At 44.5% G+C, this 20,064-nt stretch overlaps 1 protein-coding gene across 1 annotated transcript; it reads left to right on the top strand.

Moving 5' to 3' along the window:
* Positions 1-148: 148 nt before the first annotated feature.
* On the top strand, positions 149-18,912 carry BIRC7 (baculoviral IAP repeat containing 7). The gene is made up of 8 exons (XM_079979774.1): positions 149-544; positions 8,854-9,615; positions 10,974-11,073; positions 14,135-14,213; positions 14,312-14,357; positions 15,237-15,308; positions 16,967-17,175; positions 18,473-18,912. The coding sequence occupies exons 2-7, from the start codon at positions 9,012-9,014 to the stop codon at positions 17,164-17,166; spliced, it is 1,101 nt and encodes a 366-aa protein (XP_079835900.1). The 5' UTR covers positions 149-544; positions 8,854-9,011; the 3' UTR covers positions 17,167-17,175; positions 18,473-18,912.
* Positions 18,913-20,064: the final 1,152 nt, after the last annotated feature.

Genomic DNA, 20,064 nt, shown 5'->3' with positions numbered 1-20,064 from the left:
GGCCGTTCCGCGGATCAGGCTCCGCCCATTTTTCACCCGGGCCCCGTTTAAGTTCCCGCCCAGCCCGCCGTCGTTTGACTGCAGGGAGGCGTGATTGACAGGAGGCGGGCCTTATTGTAATCGAGGAGCCAATAAGGAGGAGGGAAAACGCTGAGGAGAGGCGGGATGGCCGGTGGTTGTTTTTACCTCATGAGGGCGGCCGGGGGGGATGGCTAGTTGTTCCTTTGACCCACAGTGGGCGGGGGGTTGCCGACCCCTTAAGTCTTCGTATGCCGCTGCTGCCCCATGGCGTGGCTCGGGCGGTTTGTCCCCGCAGGCAGAAATCCAACAGGTGCTGCTCGGGCGGCGGCCGTTGGCGCGAGAAGCTTCGCCTGTTGAGTTTCGGGCGGGGAGGAAGCGGCAGCTTCCCGGGCCCCCTCGCCCCGCTTCACGTGTAATGAGGGGCTCTTCACACGTTGCACCGCGAAGGGAAGAAAGGCGGGCGAGACACGGCAGGCGGCGATATTTAAGGAACGGGAGCCATGACGCAGCCACCGACTTCTGGGTACGTTCCCCGGCAGGGAGCGGGGTTTTGGCGCACCCAAAATGGCAGAAGTAAATGCACGTCGGCTGGTCCCTCCTCGGTGGAGATTGGCCGGAGCTGGAGATGGTTCTCCAAGGGTCTGGCAGGAGGAGAGGATGGCAAGTGGGGCAAGTGTCCCACTCTCTTGGTGGCCCCCCAAAAAATTAAAGGGGGAAAAACAACCTGGATGTACATTTCCAAAATACAAGCAAAAAAAATAAAATCTACATACAGCAACAGTGTTTTGTGTTGTGTAGGCTGCTATTTGTTATGTGCAAATGGCTTAGGATACCTATTAGGTCCATAAATTACCATATAGCATATATTCAACGTAGAAAAACAGGGACAGTTTGTTATTGACAAAGGACAGCTGGACGTATAAAGGGCCCCATTACCTTCAGTAGCTTAAGGCTTCATTAAACCTAAATCCGGCCCTGCTCTATACACACACACATTTTTACTTTCAAAATGAGAGCAAGAGCATCACTTGATGCTGCAAGTTCACCCCTCCTGTTGAATGTTTCTATACATAAGTAAGGTACCTATGTAAAAGAATCATAGAATCGTAGAGTTGGAAGAGAGCACAAGGGCCATCGAGTCCAACCCCCTGCCAAGCAGGAAACACCATCAGAGCACTCCTGACATATGGTTGTCAAGCCTCTGCTTAAAGACCTCCAAAGAAGGAGACTCCACCACACTCCTTGGCAGCAAATTCCACTGTCAAACAGCTCTTACTGTCAGGAAGTTCTTCCTAATGTTTAGGTGGAATCTTCTTTCATGTAGTTTGGATCCATTGCTCCGTGTCCACTTCTCTGGAGCAGCAGAAAACAACCTTTCTCCCTCCTCTATGTGACATCCTTTTATATATTTGAACATGGCTATCATATCACCCCTTAACCTCTTCTCCAGGCTAAACATGCCCAGCTCCCTTAGCCGTTCTTCATAAGGCATCGTTTCCAGGCCTTTGACCATTTTGGTTGCCCTCCTCTGGACAGGTTCCAGTTTGTCAGTGTCCTTCTTGAACTGTGGTGCCCAGAACTGGACACAGTACTCCAGGTGAGGTCTGACCAGAGCAGAATACAGTGGCACTATTACTTCCCTTGATCTAGATGCAATACTCCTATTGATGCAGCCCAGAATTGCATTGGCTTTTTTAGCTGCCGCGTCACACTGTTGGCTCATGTCAAGTTTGTGGTCAACCAAGACTCCTAGATCCTTTTCACATGTACTGCTCTCAAGCCAGGTGTCACCCATCTTGTATTTGTGCCTCTCTCTTTTTTTAAAAAATAATATTTATTAACATTTTAAAGACTGCAAAAGAAAAAAAGAATTAAACAAAACAATACAATACAAAAACAAAAACACCACACCACACCAACCCCCAAACATTAAATTAACAAAACTAAACAAACACAATTTAAAACACATTAATAAGTTCAGAATCTTAACTTTCATTTACTTGTTTCAATGACCTCCTCACACCTCCCTTTTTGTATTCCACTTTAATTAACTGTTTCAGCAATTCCTTTCCATCTTCCTCTGTTTTCTGTCCTGTAATTTATCTTAACATATTCTAACCTTATTTTTCCCTTTAATATATAATTGTCTTAACATATTTTAACTTTATTTTCCCTTTAATACTCTAATAATCTATTTGTACTTAATTCCTTGTAACATTTCTACTAAAGCCATATAGCTCCTTTACAACATTTTTCTAACACTCATTAATTTTACAATATTTTTATAAATAGTCTTTAAACTTTTTCCAATCTTCTTCCACCGACTCTTCTCCCTGGTCCCAGATTCTGCCAGTCATATCCGCCAATTCCCTATAGTCCATCAACCTGGTGATCTTCTGTCCGATGCTCTTAACTCTTTTCCAAGTCCCTTCTGCGAGTCTTCTTCATATTTATACATGAACTTTACTTTGTCTTCCACTGATCTTATTTTCCTTTTCCCTCCTTTGAGGCTAAAGAGTAGATCTCGGAGAAACTCCCAGTTTTAATCTCGGACTCTCAGACTTGGAAGAGGAGGGAAAAAAGAGAAGAACAAAATAAGAAACTGTTGGAAATACCAGAGGAACTTAGAAGAACAACAGTCAAGAGTGGAAATTTTGAAATACATCCTGAAATACCTTTCAGATCTTAGATTTAACTACGGAGATTTGGTTGCCCTGTCGAGAAGGAATAAAATCATCTTTAGGTGGGAGGTTCCCCGAGATCTACTCTGTGCCTCTCATTTTTTTTGCCCAAGTGCAATACTTTACATTTCTCCCTGTTAAAATTCATCTTGTTTGTTTTGGCCCAGTTCTCTAATCTGTCAAGGTTGTTTTGAAGTGTGATCCTGTCCTCTGGGGTGTTAGCCACCCCTCCCAGTTTGGTGTCATCTGCAAATTTGATCAGGATGCCCTTGAGTCCATCATCCAAGTCATTGATAAAGATGTTGAATAAGACCGGGCCCAAGACAGAACCCTGTGGCACCCCACTAGTCACTCTTCTCCAGGATGAAGAGGAACCATTGATGAGCACCCTTTGGGTTCCGTCAGTCAGCCAGTTACAAATCCACTGAGTGGTAGCATAGTCAAGACCGCATTTTACCAGCTTCTTTACAAGAATATCATGGGGCACCTTGTCAAATGCCTTGCTGAAATCAAGGTAGGCTACATCCACTGCGTTCCCTTCATCTACCAGGCTTGTAATTCTGTCAAAAAAGGCTCATTTGTAATTATATAGTTGGGAACAATTCGTGTTCTTGCGCAGCTGTGTTGCTTTACACTTTGTGGGTGTTCCACAATCATACTACAAAATACCGCATTTACTCAAATCTCACGCTCACCCTTTTTTGGCCAAATTACGTTGCAGAAATGAAGGGGTGTGTTGGATCCAATGGGACTTTGGCATTTGCCAGCAAATACTTTTTTTGGTTTCAAGGTGCTGAAAATGGAAGTCTGCATTAGGTCTGGTGGTGCATTAGACTCATGCCAAACATTGCTAGGAGTTGTTGTGTCCCGCCCCCTAATGTATTTGTAATCAATTAAAAAAAATGGTTGTGGTGCTATCAAATTTTTATTCCGTGGCTCAGAGAAAAATGTTTGAGAACCACTGCTTTAAGGTGTTGCTGGATTACAGCTCCTATCATCCCTGACCATTGGGCCCTTCTGTTCATGTCTGATGTGAGTTGGAGACCAGAGCATCTGGAAGGCTGCAAGCTCTCCTGCTTAAGGAGACCTCTGAAGAAAGCCTAAGAACCAATTCCTGGCACTAACCGGGAAATTAAAGACACAGCACCAAACATCTGGTTCTGCTGTGTCACAACAAATTAATTGCAATCATACACACCTGGGAGTGAATTCCATTTAACTTAATGGGACTTGCTTCTGAATAAAGGTCTCCATGGGAATAGATGGGTGATGCATCAAACCTTCAACAAATTCTTTACTATAGGGATTCTTTACAGATCCAATGCCGGTAGCAAAGGATTATTATTATTATCATTTGTTGTTGTTGTTGAAGAATGAATGTATAGAAAAGAACTGGTTCTTCTGAGACACACCGTAGAAGCAAGCTGACTCCTGCCACAAAGGGCTTGATGGAAGTAATGCAGAAACCTCACCAACCTCCAAAAAGACCACTTTCAAACGCCTGTCAAATGCAACTAAATGAAGAGTACTTTGTATACATGAGTTGCAATAAGGCAGGATGATGTGTTTGGGCTGAGGCCACAGACGACCCTTCACTTCACCCATCACCAGTCAGTTCACAACTGGCTTTGTTACACTTCCCTGAGTTTCAGGAAGCTTTCCTCCCCTTGGTGATTCCATTGCATCCCACCCTGGGCTTTCTTGTCAATGTGTGACACACACACAAAGCTTCAGCGAAGGTTTTGCAGAGCTCCCAATGGTTCAAAGCACAAGCAGTGAGTTCAGAGCTGCTGTCTGCACTAGGGGACAGACCAGAGTGTCAAAGTTTGGGGAATCCAGAGGAAACCTTTGCGCAAAAGGTTTCTTTGCAGCCTTAACTAGGTTTGTTTGTTTCAATGTTATAGACTGCTGTTTATCCAAAAGGTCCCAGGGTAGGCTTATAACAGCAAATAAAAACAGCAACATAAAAAAGCCAATAAATGTCATAACTGGAAGGTGGTGCTGAAAAATACCTGCAAGACTTTGCCTGGAACCTAAAGGATAAACCTATTTGGGGAAAGATGGGGTGAAGAATATTTTGGGATTTTTTTTTTTTCAACCTGAGGATCGCATTCCATTTTGGGCAACATTCAGGGAGGGTGTCTTTCCAAATGTAAAATGGTTCTTTTTAAAAAGATTCAGAAACAATACAAAACACGAGTGAGAAGAAGATGATTTCATTCCTAAGCAGCAAGCAATATATGCATACAATTCATGCACTTCTGTCCACCACTTGGAAGTCCTCAAGGAATGGTGAAGTGACTCCCCCCAGTAGCCTTAGATTGCACAGCCCTGCGGCCGATCAGTCCATGCACGGGCTTCTAAATCACTCTGCCCAAACCTTCTGATTGTCAGAGACCAGGCTGAGGAGTACAACTATGAGGAATGGTGGGAGCCTACCTCTCCCCCTGTTCATGGCCAGGATCCTGAAACTCCACAGGAGCAGGGCAGTAGTGTTGATTTGGAACAATGGTTTGCTGAGGGGCACAGTTTGGAAGATGATAGTTGGGCAGAACTGGGAGGTGAACAGTAAGAAGAAGAACGGGAAGAGAGCGAGCTTGCCGATTCTCTCTCACTGGAAGTTGTGCAGCCTCTCAGTCCCACGGCTAGGGGATTAGTTAAGGTGGCTTTGCAAAAGGCTCAGTTGCTGAGAGAACAGGTGGCTAGGAGATGAGAGGACGGACATACTAGAGGGAAGTGGGCGGAACCTTCATTGGGAGCATCTGCACTCCGAGAATGGCCGCTTGTGCTTTTGCTGCATTCATTAAACATTTCTGTTACTGGTAAAAGACTGCTTTCTCTTTGTACTGCTTATCTACTACCAAGGGGGGGGGGGGGGGAGCCAAGCCCCCGAAGCCTGAAACTGATTTTATAGATGTCTAGGGAGGTTGATGTGGAAGGAGGCCTTCCTTTAATTACCTGGATCCCAACCAATACAGAGTTCAATAGGTACTTGCTATCACCTTAAACCAGTGAATCCATATGTGTCTGTTTTTTTAAATTAGGGGTATCTTAAAGGCAATCCTGATCATATGAGTATTGCTTGCTTTTGGAGCACATTTTAAAACCTGGCCATTTAACAAGTCTAATAGTGAATGCACATAGTGCGGCTGGTACTCTGTACATGTGAGTACTGTCACAAAAAAACCTTGTGTGAGAGTAACAGGGTTGGTTTTAAAAAAATAAATCACCACACCCATTTGTTCTTTAATTGTTAAAGGAGCCCCCCTGATGAGGGGCGAGGAGGGCATTCATAGAATTGTAGAGTTGGAAGGGATCCTGAGGATCATTTCATCCAACCCCCTGCAATGCAGGAACATGCAGCTGTCCCATACAGGGATCGAATTTGCAACCCCGGCATTATCACCCCATTCTCCAACCAACTCATGCACACTTCTTGCTACATCCAAATATCTGCCCTTTGACTGGTCTCCTCCATAAAGGTTCAGAGTTTGGGCATCTGGATGGCACTGCTACTAAACTTATTCAGAATAAGGCAAACACAAATGAGAGATCAAGCTCTGAAGTGGCAAGCAAGGGGGACGAGCATCTTATTTATTATCACATTTCTGTTCCGCCCTCCCTCCAAGGGGCTCAGAGCATGACATGCATCCTTCTGCCTCACGCTCCCCTTTTTGTGTCCAAAGCTACTTCACTGAGCTACTTGCCCAAGTGAAGAGCTAAACCCACGTCTCCATGGGATGGTGGTTTCTACACTCCAGTGTCTGTCTGTGCACCACACTGGCTTATCAGGTTTTTTTGCTTCGGTCAGGTTACAAACTGCTTGCAGCTTTAAATGTTTGATTCAAGGCACAAATTGGTTAATTGCTTGGGTGGAGATTGGAAGGTAAAGGAGCCCCAAAAGCCAGTGTTAGACACTTGTTCTCTGCTTTGTGGTTGAGTGATCTTCCAATTTGTTCTGGTTAAGTAAGTACCCTGCATGCATACGTAACAACAAAATGTATTGAGGTGTAGTTGTAATAATGCTCTTGAATATTTAGAGGCTTTAAGTACAGTAGTGGATATTAACTTGGTCCTGAGGTTTGGTTTATTTGCTTGAGCTCTACAGAGCTTATTTATTGTGCAGATACGTTTTGACTATCTGAGTATACGCCATGATATATTTTATCATGTTAATGGGAAAAGGAGGGGTAGAAATGGCTGGCAATCTTCAGGTAGCAACTGAGCTCGAAGATGTGCTGGTCTGGCTTCTCTCATTTTACACAGGGTGCTAACCCTCAAATAATCCCCTATCTTAGTGGTTCCCATTTAGAGGTCCACAGAAAACACCCAGGGGGTCCATGTCCCCATTCTTTGCCTCCCCCCAACTTTTTTTGTCATTTTTGCATGGTAATATCTCAATTTTTTGTTCTGTTTTAGTGCTGCCCCACAGTTTGTTAAAAAAAAATTGCTTTGCAGAGGTAACTAACATAGAATTATCAAAACTTTCAAAAGAAGGGGGCCAGTGGCTTGGCTTTTTAAAACAGGGGGTCCTTAGTAATTATCTAATTGGGAACCACTGCCTTATCATGTTCATTGGGAAGCTCAGCTACTTGTTGTAATCCCCTCCCTTAAAAAAAAAAAGGAAGTGAGTTAAAAAGCAAAGAAGGAATCATAGCTCACTTATCACATATACAGAAACAAAATGGGTAATGAAAACCGTTTTCAGAAAACGTATGTAACATTAAATCCTACAAGACAGGAGTTTGCATATTTTCTCTGATGTGGGTTGATTGAATGGTCATACAATTCTCTTTAAAATCTTGTTCCTATCCTCTACAGTCTATAAAACAGGATTGCTATACCTGCAAACAACAATGAAGCCTTAAGATGTAGGGTGCAATGATAAGTGTGTCTCACTAGGACCTGGGAGACCAGGCTTCAAATTCCCACTTGGTCATGAAACTCACTGGGTGACCTGGACCAGTCGCAGCCTCCCAGCCTAACTTGCCTCACAGGATTGTTGTGGAGATTAATTGAGGCAGCAGGGGAACCATGTATTCTGCCTTGAAGAAGAATGTGGGATATAACTAATAAATAATAAGGCTACAAAACCTGCAACTATAGATTTGTGTGGTTGCATGATTGTGAAGAGAGTGAGCTCTGAGCTGCTAAGCTGCATAGTCTGATACGGCACTATAACTGTACTATGCAATGCACTAAAGACATTCCTGTGTAGGCATGGGAAATTAGGGAGATGCCTCTTTTAAGGACCTGCTATACTGTACACTTACAGACCTTTGAGCTGGGGGGATAACCTCTAGCCCTCCAGATGTTGCCACAACCCACATCAGCTTCAGACAGCCTGGTTAATGTTCAAGGGTGATGGGAGCTGTGGTCCAGCAATATCTGAAAGGTCACAGATTATCTCCCCCTGCCCTTTAAAGAAAGAAAAAGCACATGAGCTTTCAGAATTGTTGTTTTGTCTTGTGTTCACATTTATTCTGGTTTAATTGGCTCATTGTTCTTGCACAAATCATCAGTATTTGATGGCGGAAAGCCCTCTTAACACTTTCATCATTGACTTGAACCTCTGTTTTGGGTGGGTGTGGGAACAAAATAATCTCAGAACTGCAGATTGGGTGATCTCATTCTGCCCCCACAGAGTTGACTTCCTTGACAATTGTGTGCAAGAGATTATAAGACGATTGCCTTTCTCCCCAAGCATCTCTAGCTTCACTGAGTGATGTTGGCTGGAGCAAGTCCATTGACGCATCCCACCTAATTATCAGCTATACTTAAGGGGAAATGGCTCCGTAGATGACAATTTGGCTGTCAAATGTAACTTGTAACAGAGAGGTTTTTGTAAATGGGAACAGTGAGTTGGAAGCTTTGATATTTAAAATCGATCTTTTGCATTTCTTGTCTCTGCAAATGGAACAAAATGTTAAAATTTGTTTAGTTATTAAATAAGTCACTGACGACTCCTTTTTGTCTTGCTGTTACAATGCCCAGAATTAATGGATGCATTCAGTGTAAAAAAGGAGTTATTGCACAAATTTGTTGCCTCCACTTTAAGCCACTGCTGAATTTCTCTGTCCCTCTTTTTCACCAAAACACACAAATGTCCCCCTCCCTTGTCTTCCTGTAAAACTTTTTGTTCTCTGTCCAGGTGGAAGGGCAGCAATTGTACTTCAGCAACTACCAAATCAGCAGGCTGTAGAAAAGCCGGAACCCTGTGCCTGCCTGCTGTTTGGGAGCCTGTGTGGCTTTTCTGAGTTCAAGAGCTTTCCAGAATTCGCAGGAGGCTGAGCCAGAGAGAGCTAAGGGATGCAGGCTACTTATTGGAGGCAGACTTCCATTGAAATCAACCAGCTTGTCGATAATATAATGGCTAATATCCTTTCAATGAAGAGGGACATGGAAGACAGCTCATCTGCAAGAGCATCTAAGAACAGACGTTCCTGGCTGTCCCAGTCCAGCATGCGATTTGAGGAGAGGCGCCTACAGACTTTCCAGCATTGGTCAGAGAGCTTTCCTACTTCCCCAGCTGACCTGGCCGCTGCTGGCTTCTTTTTCATTGGGCCTGAGGACAGGGTGAAATGTTTTTGCTGTGGTGGGGTGTTGTTTGACTGGGTTGCTGAGGATGACCCCAAGGCAGAGCACAAGAAGTTCTTCCCAAGCTGCTCTTTCATCCAGGGGAAGGATGTAGGAAACCAAGAGATGCTTCAGGCTCAAGGCCTTCAGGATGCTGTGGATGGACAGTTCCTTGGCATGTTGCAAAACTTAAGCATGGAAGAGGCCACTGTAGACTTTCAACCAGAATACCCAGATATGGAGACGGAAGGAGATCGCCTGGTGACTTTTGAAAATTGGCCAGCTTCTGCTCGGGTGACTCCAGAGTCGCTCGCCAGAGCAGGATTTTTCTACACAGGTATGTAAGCTCAAAAGAACTGAAAAAAGGGGTTATGCTGTTTTATATTATTATTATTATTATTATTATTATTATTGGCTTAATGAAATTTATATACAGCTTTCTAGAATGAAGCAGTTCCCCCTAAGCCGTTCGCAATGAACAAAAGATATCAAATGTTAAAAAAAGTTATATGAAAAATGAATAAATAAAACCAGCGCTGATAAAGCATTTAACTTTCAGAAGTTTTGGGAAGCTCAAACGAGTGGTGGCAGCCTGAAATTCCTTTGTGAAAGTGCTGCTCTGGTTTGAGATGGGTGTGGTTTTTGATACTATGGGGTACTGCCTCACAAGAGCTTTCCCCAAATGCAAAAGCAGCACCTGCAGGATCAAAACCCCATGCTCCTCATGGAAGGTAGGATACTCTGCCTGGAGTATATGGGGGCTTTGGTGCTGTGGGGCTCTTGGTTGGGTTAGGTGGAGGAACATCTATGCAGAGGTGCTATTCCTCTTTCCCATCCCTGTCTCCAGTCCCACCCAGGGAGTGCTGCCAGTCTGAATTCTCCTGCTAAATGGTGCTTCCCATTTTAGCAAACCAGCATGGAATCCCCTGCAAAAATGTTGGGCGAGGGGCAAACCTCCCATTTAACAGCACTTGCGACTTCAAAGCACTCTGCAAATGTTGTCATTGTGACATCATGTGATGGACAGTTGGTCAACTCCATCCACTTGCCAAAGTTGGCTAACAAGGCTGATCTAGAGAAGGATCTGGCCCATGGGGCCAGAAAGGTTTCCTTGCCCTGCTGTAAGGTATCAGCATCATCATGGAGTGTCAGTGTGCAGCTAATATGAAGTATGCACATTCTCTGTGGTGCTTGCCAATGTGGTGTCCACAAGTGCCAGTTTGCCCAGCAGTATCCCTTATGGTGCCCACAAAAAGCCTCCGTAAATATCTCATTTGAAAGCCACAATACGAGAGAAACCAGTCTTCTTGCTTCGCTTCTGTTTGCATTGGGTTGACCTCTTGCACATTGCAACGTACACCCTTAAACATGTCCACATTACATTGGATGCCCACAGAGGAGAGGAGAGGAGCAAAGAGCTGCTTTCTGTGAGCAACTGCAGTGGTGGTTGATGTAGGTGCCTTATTCTGCTCCCCTATTATTTGATTTTATTTTATTTTTAGGCATGGCAGCAATTTTGTGTTGTGCCACTCCCCCCCTCCCCCCTCCCCGGAAGACAATCCTTTTGCGGCCAGTGCCCATGTCACTTTCTCAAAATTTTAAATGGGTCCCCTGGCCCAAAAGGTTGGTGGGCCCCTGCAGCTGTTTCAGCTTTTAAGTGATTAACACGAGACCTCTTGCCATGGCTGTTTTCAGGCCAGGGGGATTTTGTGCGGTGTTTCTACTGTGATGGCGCTTTGAGGAACTGGGAGCGTGGAGATGACCCATGGATGGAGCATGCTGTTTGGTTTCCAAGGTAACACATCCCTATTTGTCCCTCACACACTCACAAACACACACCCCTCTTTCAGGAACAGAGAACAATTGTTATGTGGATTCACAAACCTCCTGCGTATAGCTAGTAACGTCCCACAGGACAATAGCAAGTTGACCCTCCTAACTGGCGATGCCAACTTTCCCAGATTCAACTTGGAAACTCTTGTTAAACAATAACCTTGCATGTTCAGGAAACCTGTGCCCAGAAGTAGATATTCAGTGTTTACAAGGATAGGATTTTCCAATTGTTTGCCTAAGCGTTCAGATGCTAGTGTTCTTTTCCTGATTTGAAAGCAGAGAGACCTAGCTTAATTGCACATGATTTCTGCTAGAAAGGCACAGACCCCCTGACTATCTAGTGAACACACTGGACTGAATGGATACGCATTGCAGTTCCCCCTGAATACACACCAGCTTGCTATTCTGCATCCTTTTTGCATTCTGTGCAAGAGGTCACTGCTGGCTGGCTTTTTTATGTAGAAGTGTAGCAACAAAGTTCCTAAACCATTTCACATATTTGCAGCTGCAAACACAGGTATTCCCCCCCCCCCTTCCTTATAGTAATATTATTATGGCTGGGGGTTTTTTTCTTTGATCAGCACACACCCTCCCCTCCTCCAGTGTGGCAAGCGACTTCTGGAAAATAATGAAAATTCCCAAAGCATTTTGTTATACAGTCTGAGTCAACAGTTCAAAGGGAGGACAGAAAGCTAAAATGTCACAGTCTGAGCACAAGTGAAATCCACTTTGGTGATGTGCTATGACTGATGGTGAAATGACTTGAAATAAAAGCAAATGCTATCTATGATGCTTGGAGTATCACTGTTATTCCTATATGAGTTTGGATTTTAGATTCTTGCTACGTGCTTTGTGGTATCAAACCCAGTTTTACATGAGATGGAGAGCAGCAACAAATTCTGACACTCTATTTTTTTAAAAAAGAATATCTTTTTATGATACTTGCGTTTTGCCTCATTGATAACACATCTGTATATTAAACAGATGTGACCCATGAATCAGCCATAGGTGACAAATGGAAATGTAACCCAAGAATTGGCCCATAGGTGACAAAAATGTGAACATTTCCAGAAGCACCTGTGAAAATTGCCCTTGCTAGGCTTGAGCTGCAAACCTGGAAGTAAGTCCCATTGAATTGGGAAGCAAGTGTGTGTATCTAAGAGTATCTGATGACCATGCCATTGAATGTCGTTCCCACCTGCCCATTATCCCAGTGCATAGACTGGAAAGGGGATCTATTAACTAGACCAGAAGCACACACACTTAAGTGCATCTGTTTCAGCTTAAGTGACTGGCATTTCAGCACACTGCTGTCAACTCTGCAGGTAGAAACCAGGCTGGCAAAGATGTCATATGGCAAGAAGTAAAACCTTCAAAATGGCAAGAAGGTTTTCAGAGACCGATACAAGTGCTTCCTGTTACAGAGGTTTGAAAGTTAAGGTGGTGTTCTTGGACACTGCAAGGAGAGTGAAGCTGGAATCAAAAGTGAAAGTGTGGCTTTATTTAATTAAAATTATTTGCTGGCAGAACTGGGAAAGTCCTCAGCTAAGTACCCATTTCATCCTGCCAGACCCTAGGCGGAACTGTCTCTGCATAGAAGAAAGACCACTTGCTATATTAACTGATTCTCTTTTCTCCACTACATACGTACTAAATTCTTTGGACCAATAGTCTCATTAGTATTGTTTTGTTTTTTTAAATAATATTTTATTAAGTTTTACAAAAAAAAAAAAATTTCAATAGAACAACAAAAATAAACACCAAAATCAAGCAATTAAAACACAGCCAAAACCAGAAAAAGAAAGATATTACAAACATAAGAAAACTTAAGAAAAATTTAACATAAAAAAAGAAAAAAAAGAGTTCTTTTCAAATTCATATCGTTCATAACCTTATTTTCCTGACTTCCACCCGCCTTCCTTTCTTGTATTCCACTTTAAAATTAATTTAGCAAGTTCATTCTTTACTCTTATCCTTTAAAAATTCCTTCACGTATTTATATTATTCAAATTTTCGTCCAATATCTATCCCTTCTTTCATACCCTTATTTGCCTTATTCACTAGAACCCCTTCGTTTCATTTCAATGTTCTCAACATTCAAAAATTTTACAATGTTTTTGTAAGTAGATTTTAAACTTCTTCCAGTCTTCTTCCACCTGCTCTTCTCCTTGATCTCGTATTCTGCCAGTCATTTCTGCCATTTCCATGTAGTCCATTACTTGCATCTGCCATTCTTCCAAGGTGGGCAGATCTTGTGTCTTCCAATGCTTTGCGATGAGAATTCTTGCTGCTGCTGTAGCATACATAAAGAAGGTCCTATCCTTCTTTGGCACCAATTGACCGACCATGCTCCGATTCAGAGGGAATCCGCCATTACCGATGGCGCCGCCTCCGGAAGTCTCATTAGTATTGTTGCATGCCACCTCAATCTCTGAGCTGTGTGAGAATCCAGGGGGTCTAGGCATTTACCTAGGGTTCTGTTTCATTGGAATGAGGGACAGCGGAGACTGTGGTGTCTTTAGGATATGTTGTTTATTTGCACATACGTACAACTTGAGCCTACATTGGCAGGGCTCACAGCATTAACACTTCAAGAAGGCCGTGCTTCTCCCTTAGCGATAGCCTTGGATTCCAGCAGAAGTCAAGCATGTCTCTTCCTCACAGGCTCCAGCCTCCCATCTGCTTCTAGCTTCTAGCTCTCATACACCAAAACTCTGGCTTTTGTCCTTCTAACGAACAGCCAGTTGAGGGAGGAGGGCACTCATTTGTCCTCTGGCACAGAGCCACTTCCTTTGTTACCTTAATGACCCATATTTAGGCCATTACCTCACCAGGAAGCTGGCCTGGCTATTCCAGCAATTGAGTCCTTGCTGGATCCAGGAATGAGAAAGGACTCAGGCATATTCCAAATAATCTCTGTCTTTCCATTAGTTTCATTTTGGGGCTGTGTTTTCAAAGAAGCCAGTTGGCTGTCACGGTATTGCGACTGTTTCATCTTCTCTTCTCCCATCCCACATCTATAGGTGTAAATTCTTGCAGCAGTCCAGAGGGAGTGGCTTCATCAACAGTGTTCAAGAAGCACATATCAATCCTATACTCCCGGTGAGTGTGTGTGTGTGCTTGTGCATGCGTCTGTTTGTGTGTGCAAGTGTGCACATACATGCAGTTATTCCAAAGTGATGCATATCATTTGTTTCCAGGAGGACAACTTACATTGGCCTGAACAACATCCCACCAGCTCCCAAGGTAAGTACTTCTGTAATTTTGAGCTCTTGCTCAGCAGGAGGTTTGTCTTGCCTCTGTTGATATTGTTCCAAAGGTTGGATGCCACCTCCAATCTCTGCCAAGCTGTGGCAAAAATCCAGGAGGGGTTCCAAGTGCTCACTCCCGGGTCTGTTTTCCTTTGATAATCACAGACACAGTGGAGGCTTCCTTAGCTTTAAGAAATATGATTTATTCACATATTTACACCTGAATTTGGAGGGAGGGAGTCCAAAGGAAGGGAGCAGGGCAGTAGTGGAGCCCAAGGGTTCTCTCCCACCTTTCCTATAGTCAGGCACCCAATATCGTTCTGCCTTTTTTTCAACTATTGCAAGGCTCATGCCAAAAGCCCCATTCTGGTACAAAATAATTCCTTCACACATGTTAAGATGCTACTGCTTCTCATGTAGACACTCAAACTTCTTAAAATCGGGTGGCGCTGTGGGTTAAACCACAGAGCCTAGGACTTGCCGATCAGAAGGTCGGTGGTTCAAATCCCCACGATGGGGTGAGCTCCCGTTGCTCGGTCCCAGCTCCTGCCAACCTAGCAGTTCGAAAGCACGTCAAAGTGCAAGTAGATAAATAGGTACCGCTCCGGCGGGAAGGTAAACGGCGTTTCCGTGCGCTGCTCTGGTTTGCCAGAAGTGGCTTTGTCATGCTGGCCACATGACCAGGAAGCTGTACGCCGGCTCCCTCGGCCAATAAAGCGAGATGAGCGCCGCAACCCCAGAGTCAGTCACGACTGGACCTAATGGTTAGGGGTCCCTTTACCTTTACCTTAAATATATTTGGATTAGGGAAACCGAACTTGTGAACGGGGACTCCCAAAACATGTCATATTCTTTCTGTGTGTGTTATGCGCAGATCCTGCTCAGAGGCAAGCAGATTGTCAGAGAGTGAGGAGAGAGGCAGAAACAGGACGTCCAAATGAACCAGGTAAGGTTGGTGGAAGAGAGTGAAGCAGAGCAGCCAGGTGGGATAGGAGCAGGTAGCCTAATTCTTGGCTAAGGAAAATAACTCATTTCTCTGTAACACATCTAAAGACCGGCAAAAGCGCTTGGAGACCAAGGTGTCTTCACATTACCGTCTTAGATAGTGGCGTAGCGTGGGTTATCAGCACCCGGGGCAAGGCAAGTAATTTGCGCCCCCTAACCCATGGATTTGCGCCCCCTAACCCGTGGATTTGCGCCCCCTAACCCGTGGATTTCCCTAACCCCCAGATGTTGCGCCCGGTGCGGCCGGCCCCCCCTGCACCCCCCACGCTACGCCACTGGTCTTAGAGCACAATGAAGAGGTTTGCTGAGTTCTCTGGTGGTTTCCACAGTGCTGTGCAGTGTGTTCACTGCACAGCAGTGTTCCCTGGTGTTCCCTGGAACAGTGCAGTGTTCCCTGGTGGTTTCCCAGCTGTTCACATCAGTACAGTTTAATTAGTGTCTGATTCATTTCTCTGAGTATTAGGAGGGTGAGGATGTTTTCTTCACCTCCTGCAAACGTGTCCCTACCTTGGCTGGAGACAAATTAGGAGTGGCTTAAGGACTTCAATCAGCGTGAAGCTACTTTAGGAAAGAATGCATCAAATAGCAATATTTCACAACAAAGCACAGGATGCATATGCATTTGGGAGCAATGTTGTGAGAACAAAAAATTAAGAACCCAGTGCTGGAAATGCAGCGAGTGCACAGAAAACAGAAGTTGTGATTGCAGCTCTATAAACATGTGTCCCATAACACACTTGTTGGGGAATGTTTTTGGATGCTAAAGGGCTTGGACACAACTGTTAGGAATTACCAGCATGAAACTAAAATCTACTCTGAGTAGACCCACTAAAACCAGATGGCCATGCCCATTAATTTCAATGATTATGACTAACAATGGATACAACTCCGAATATCTGAATTTATTTTGATGGCTGGTTTGTGGCTTTAACGTGGTTTTTGTGGCTCTGACCTCAGTAGAAAGCTGTGGCAGGGATAGTCTGTGTGGTTTGAGAGTTTCTCATACTCTTGACCCAACTACTTCAAGAGTATGAAAAATTTCAGCTGATAGAATTAAGAGGTTATAGTACTAATGGCTACAAAGTAGATACAACTTGACGTGACATATTTCTTAGGGGGATTGTTGCCAAGCAAGTCTAGTCTGTCGGTGTTAGCTTGGTATCAACATAGTTCCTATTTTTTTTAAAAAAAAACGTAATTTGTTCCACTATATGCAACACAGCAAAATAAAAACTGTTCACAAAACAGTGCACTGAGCACCATCCAAAAGAGCCGTGTTGTGAAATGTATATTGCTTAAGCCCATTTGCTTTGTCCATTTGTCAAGGGTTAGTTGGCTCTTAAAATATTCCAGTGTTTGGGTTCATATGACCAATTTTCACCGTGGAAGAATGTTGACTGAAGGTGCTAATTTCCCTTGACAAATAAGTTAGTATAAACTTTCAGAAGAACAGGGATTTTCCCCGGACTTCCTGGGCTCCAGCCCAACCCCTTTTTTCCACAACATGGAAACTCTGGACTGCAAGATTGTCGTGTGGCACCGAGCAATCAAAACGGCTCTTTTGGGCTGTTCCTGAACCTTTCTCTTTCCACTTGTTAGAGTCTCCTGTGGACACGGAAGAGGAGCTGCGCCGGCTGCGGGAGGAGCGCATGTGCAAAGTGTGCATGGACAAAGATGTGTCCATCGTGTTGGTGCCTTGTGGCCACTTAGTGGTTTGCACAGAATGCGCTCCTAATCTAAGACGCTGCCCCATCTGCAGAGGGGTCATCCATGACAGTATGAAGGCATTCCTCTCTTGAACTGGGAAGGTGGGTAAAGAGGGGACTACAAGAAATATTGCTGAACTGAGGATCTTGTCCAAGCTGCATTGCACAAGCGATAATCCTTATCCTTACTTAATGGTGCATGCGATAGAAGCCAAAGTAACTTTTACAGCCTTGGTCTGCCATACCTAACCATAGTGGCAGGTTCAGGTATGCTCTCAACCACCCTGCCCAGAATACCTCGCCCTTCCTCAAAGCAAGGCAATGTGTGTGTGTGTGTGTGTGTGTGTGTGACAAACTCTCACTGAGTGGACAGAAGAGGTGCCAGGTTGCCCCCAAGACTGAGGGGGCTCAGCATGTATCACACGTGTATGATGTCATGTGTGTGACATCACATTGTCTGGACGAAGCTGAGTGTTCTGGAGGAGCCGGCTATTGATGCTGCGACGCACAATATGTGATGCATGTGACGTCATGCGTGCGACATAGCCAGCTCCCCTCAATATTGAGGGGGCCTAGCCCACTTCCAACAAATATTCAAGGGGCTGCAGAGCTCTTGGCCCTCTAGAATTGGTATGCCTGGTGGTTAGCCAAGGGTGCTGGCAGCAGGTTCAGTAGCCAATAATGAGGTATGCAGGGCCTCCAGTAAGGGGAGAATTGCCAATTGTGTCATTTCTTCTCATGATGGAGCTGGCCATGCAGATCTGCAGAGCCATTTCGCAGACCTGTGTGTGTCCAGCTGCCAGCAGAGAGATGTTTTGAAGACTCATCTGCCATTTGTCAGCTGGAGAGGCTTCATGTTGGCAGTACTCCTGTATTGAAGCACTCCTTATGTTTCCATTGGAATTGTCTGTGGATTCATTGCTGTCTGTTCAGAATGCCAGAATAGCAACTGAACATAAGAGCTTTCTGGATGAGGCCAGTGGCCCATCTAGTCCAGCATCCTGTTCTCACAGCGGCCAGCAGGACCACCTGAGTGTTAGAGTCCTCTCCCCTCTTGTGATTCCCCAGTAACTGATATTGGGAAGAATACTGCAACTGTGCACAGAAAGGTGGGAGACAAACTGCCACTCATGCATGCATGAGAGGAATTGGCAAGTAGCAATTCCTATGGGAAAGATTGCCGGAAGAAAGCGTTCCTGAATTGAAAGGAAATGGTTTGCATGAGGAAGGCACAACATCTGCTTTGCATGAAGCTCCCAGGTTCAAACACTGGTATTTCCAGGAAGGGACTCTTGCCTGAAATCCTGGAGAGCTGCTACCCATCAATATAGACAGTACTGAGCGAGATGGACCAATGGTCTGACTCTGTATGATGACATAGCTCCCTCTGTTCTTTCAGAATCTTCAGAGGCCAGATACTTGCTGCTTGATGGACCCGTTTTGGCCCACAATGACCCAGCCTGAGGGGACATCAACTGAAGGAACTTTGGAATGGGTGCTGGCACCCCGAGGGACCTCCTTCCCAGCCGAAATGATCTTGCAGGACTTCTCCATGTGTGCTGTTTGGGGCTGTTGGGATTTCCCTTACAGCAGTATAAAAAAAGATCAAGGACAAAATAATCCCAAAGGACTTTCTGCTCTGTGAAACTATTGACTTTTCTCTTTTTTTTAAGGGATTACTTCAGATTTGAAAGATGGTTCCTTCCTTGCTGATGTAATGTCTTGGAGCAGAAAACTTTGTCTAGGTTCTTTAGTAGCTTGGTGGTTTATTTCTATTTTTTTACCATTTATTTTTTCCTTGGAACATATTTTGTTTGAATAAAGGTACCTTTAACCCTCGGGGACTACTTTGTAACAAATTCTTGCAAGGCACTTTCACCGAACAATAAATTTAATATTTCAGTCATGCTGTGGCTTTTCCTATACAGAAGCTGTAACACTTATTATCATATAACATTTATTTAACTAGACTGTCATTGTGCCCCCACCCAATTAATGCAACCCTCCACTTACAAACAAATTAACCTAACTTTGCATATTTAAAATTAGTTCCTAATATTGTTACAACCTACCGTATTTTTCGCCCTATAGGACGAACCGTCCCATAAGGCGCACCTAGTTTTTTTTTTTGGGGGGGGAATAAAGGGGGGGAAATTATTTTTTCCCCCGGGCGCGGGGCTGGGGCGGGGGAAGCCTGAGCTCCCCCCCACCCCAGCCCCCAAACAGGCAGCTCTCTGCAAGCCATGGGAGCTCAGTGCCGGCTCCCGCTGCTTGCGGAGAGGTCCGCGAAGCCTGGACGTGCTGAGCTCAGTGCGCGCAGGCTTCAGCATTCAGGCAACTCTCCGCAAGCGGTGGGAGCCCAGCGTTGGGCTCCCGCTGCTTGCGTAGAGGTCCGCGAAGCCTGGAGAGCGAGAGGGGTCGGTGCGCACTGACACCTCTCGCTCTCCAGGCTTCAGTGAAAGCCTGCATTCGCCCCATAGGACACACACACATTTCCCCTTCATTTTTGGAGGGGAAAAAGTGCATCCTATATGGCGAAAAATACGGTACTTTTTAGCTGAATAAAAGGCAGGCTCTTGCCATGCAGCTAGCAACTGGTATAATGCTGATTGGCTGGAATCACCAAAACTGGGCCTAGCATTTGACCTCATGCTATCCCTACTAGGAATGAGCAAGTCTGTCAATTTCACTTTCTCTTTTTTCCATCCTTAAGTTCAGTTCTTCATATTTTTCACATCCATTCCTGATACACTTTTCAAAGTTTAATGGAAAATTAATCAGCATTTTCATACAAATTTCTCCAAATATGTACATGCTTGCATAGCAATTTTCCCTAAAGGAATGCATTTCTATATGTTGTTTTCACGAAGATGTATCTTTTGTGCATACTTAACCATAGTACGCACTTTTTATCATCTTCTTCTTTGGTGATCACACATAGCTGAGTAAGATTGTCTTCTATAAACACAGTTTTAACAATGAGTCTGTAAA

The sequence above is a fragment of the Podarcis cretensis genome (assembly GCF_951804945.1).
Source record: "Podarcis cretensis genome assembly, chromosome: 6".
Lineage (NCBI taxonomy): Eukaryota > Metazoa > Chordata > Lepidosauria > Squamata > Lacertidae > Podarcis > Podarcis cretensis.
Note: the sequence above shows the minus strand (reverse complement) of the source record. Positions and strands in the feature narration are given on the sequence as shown.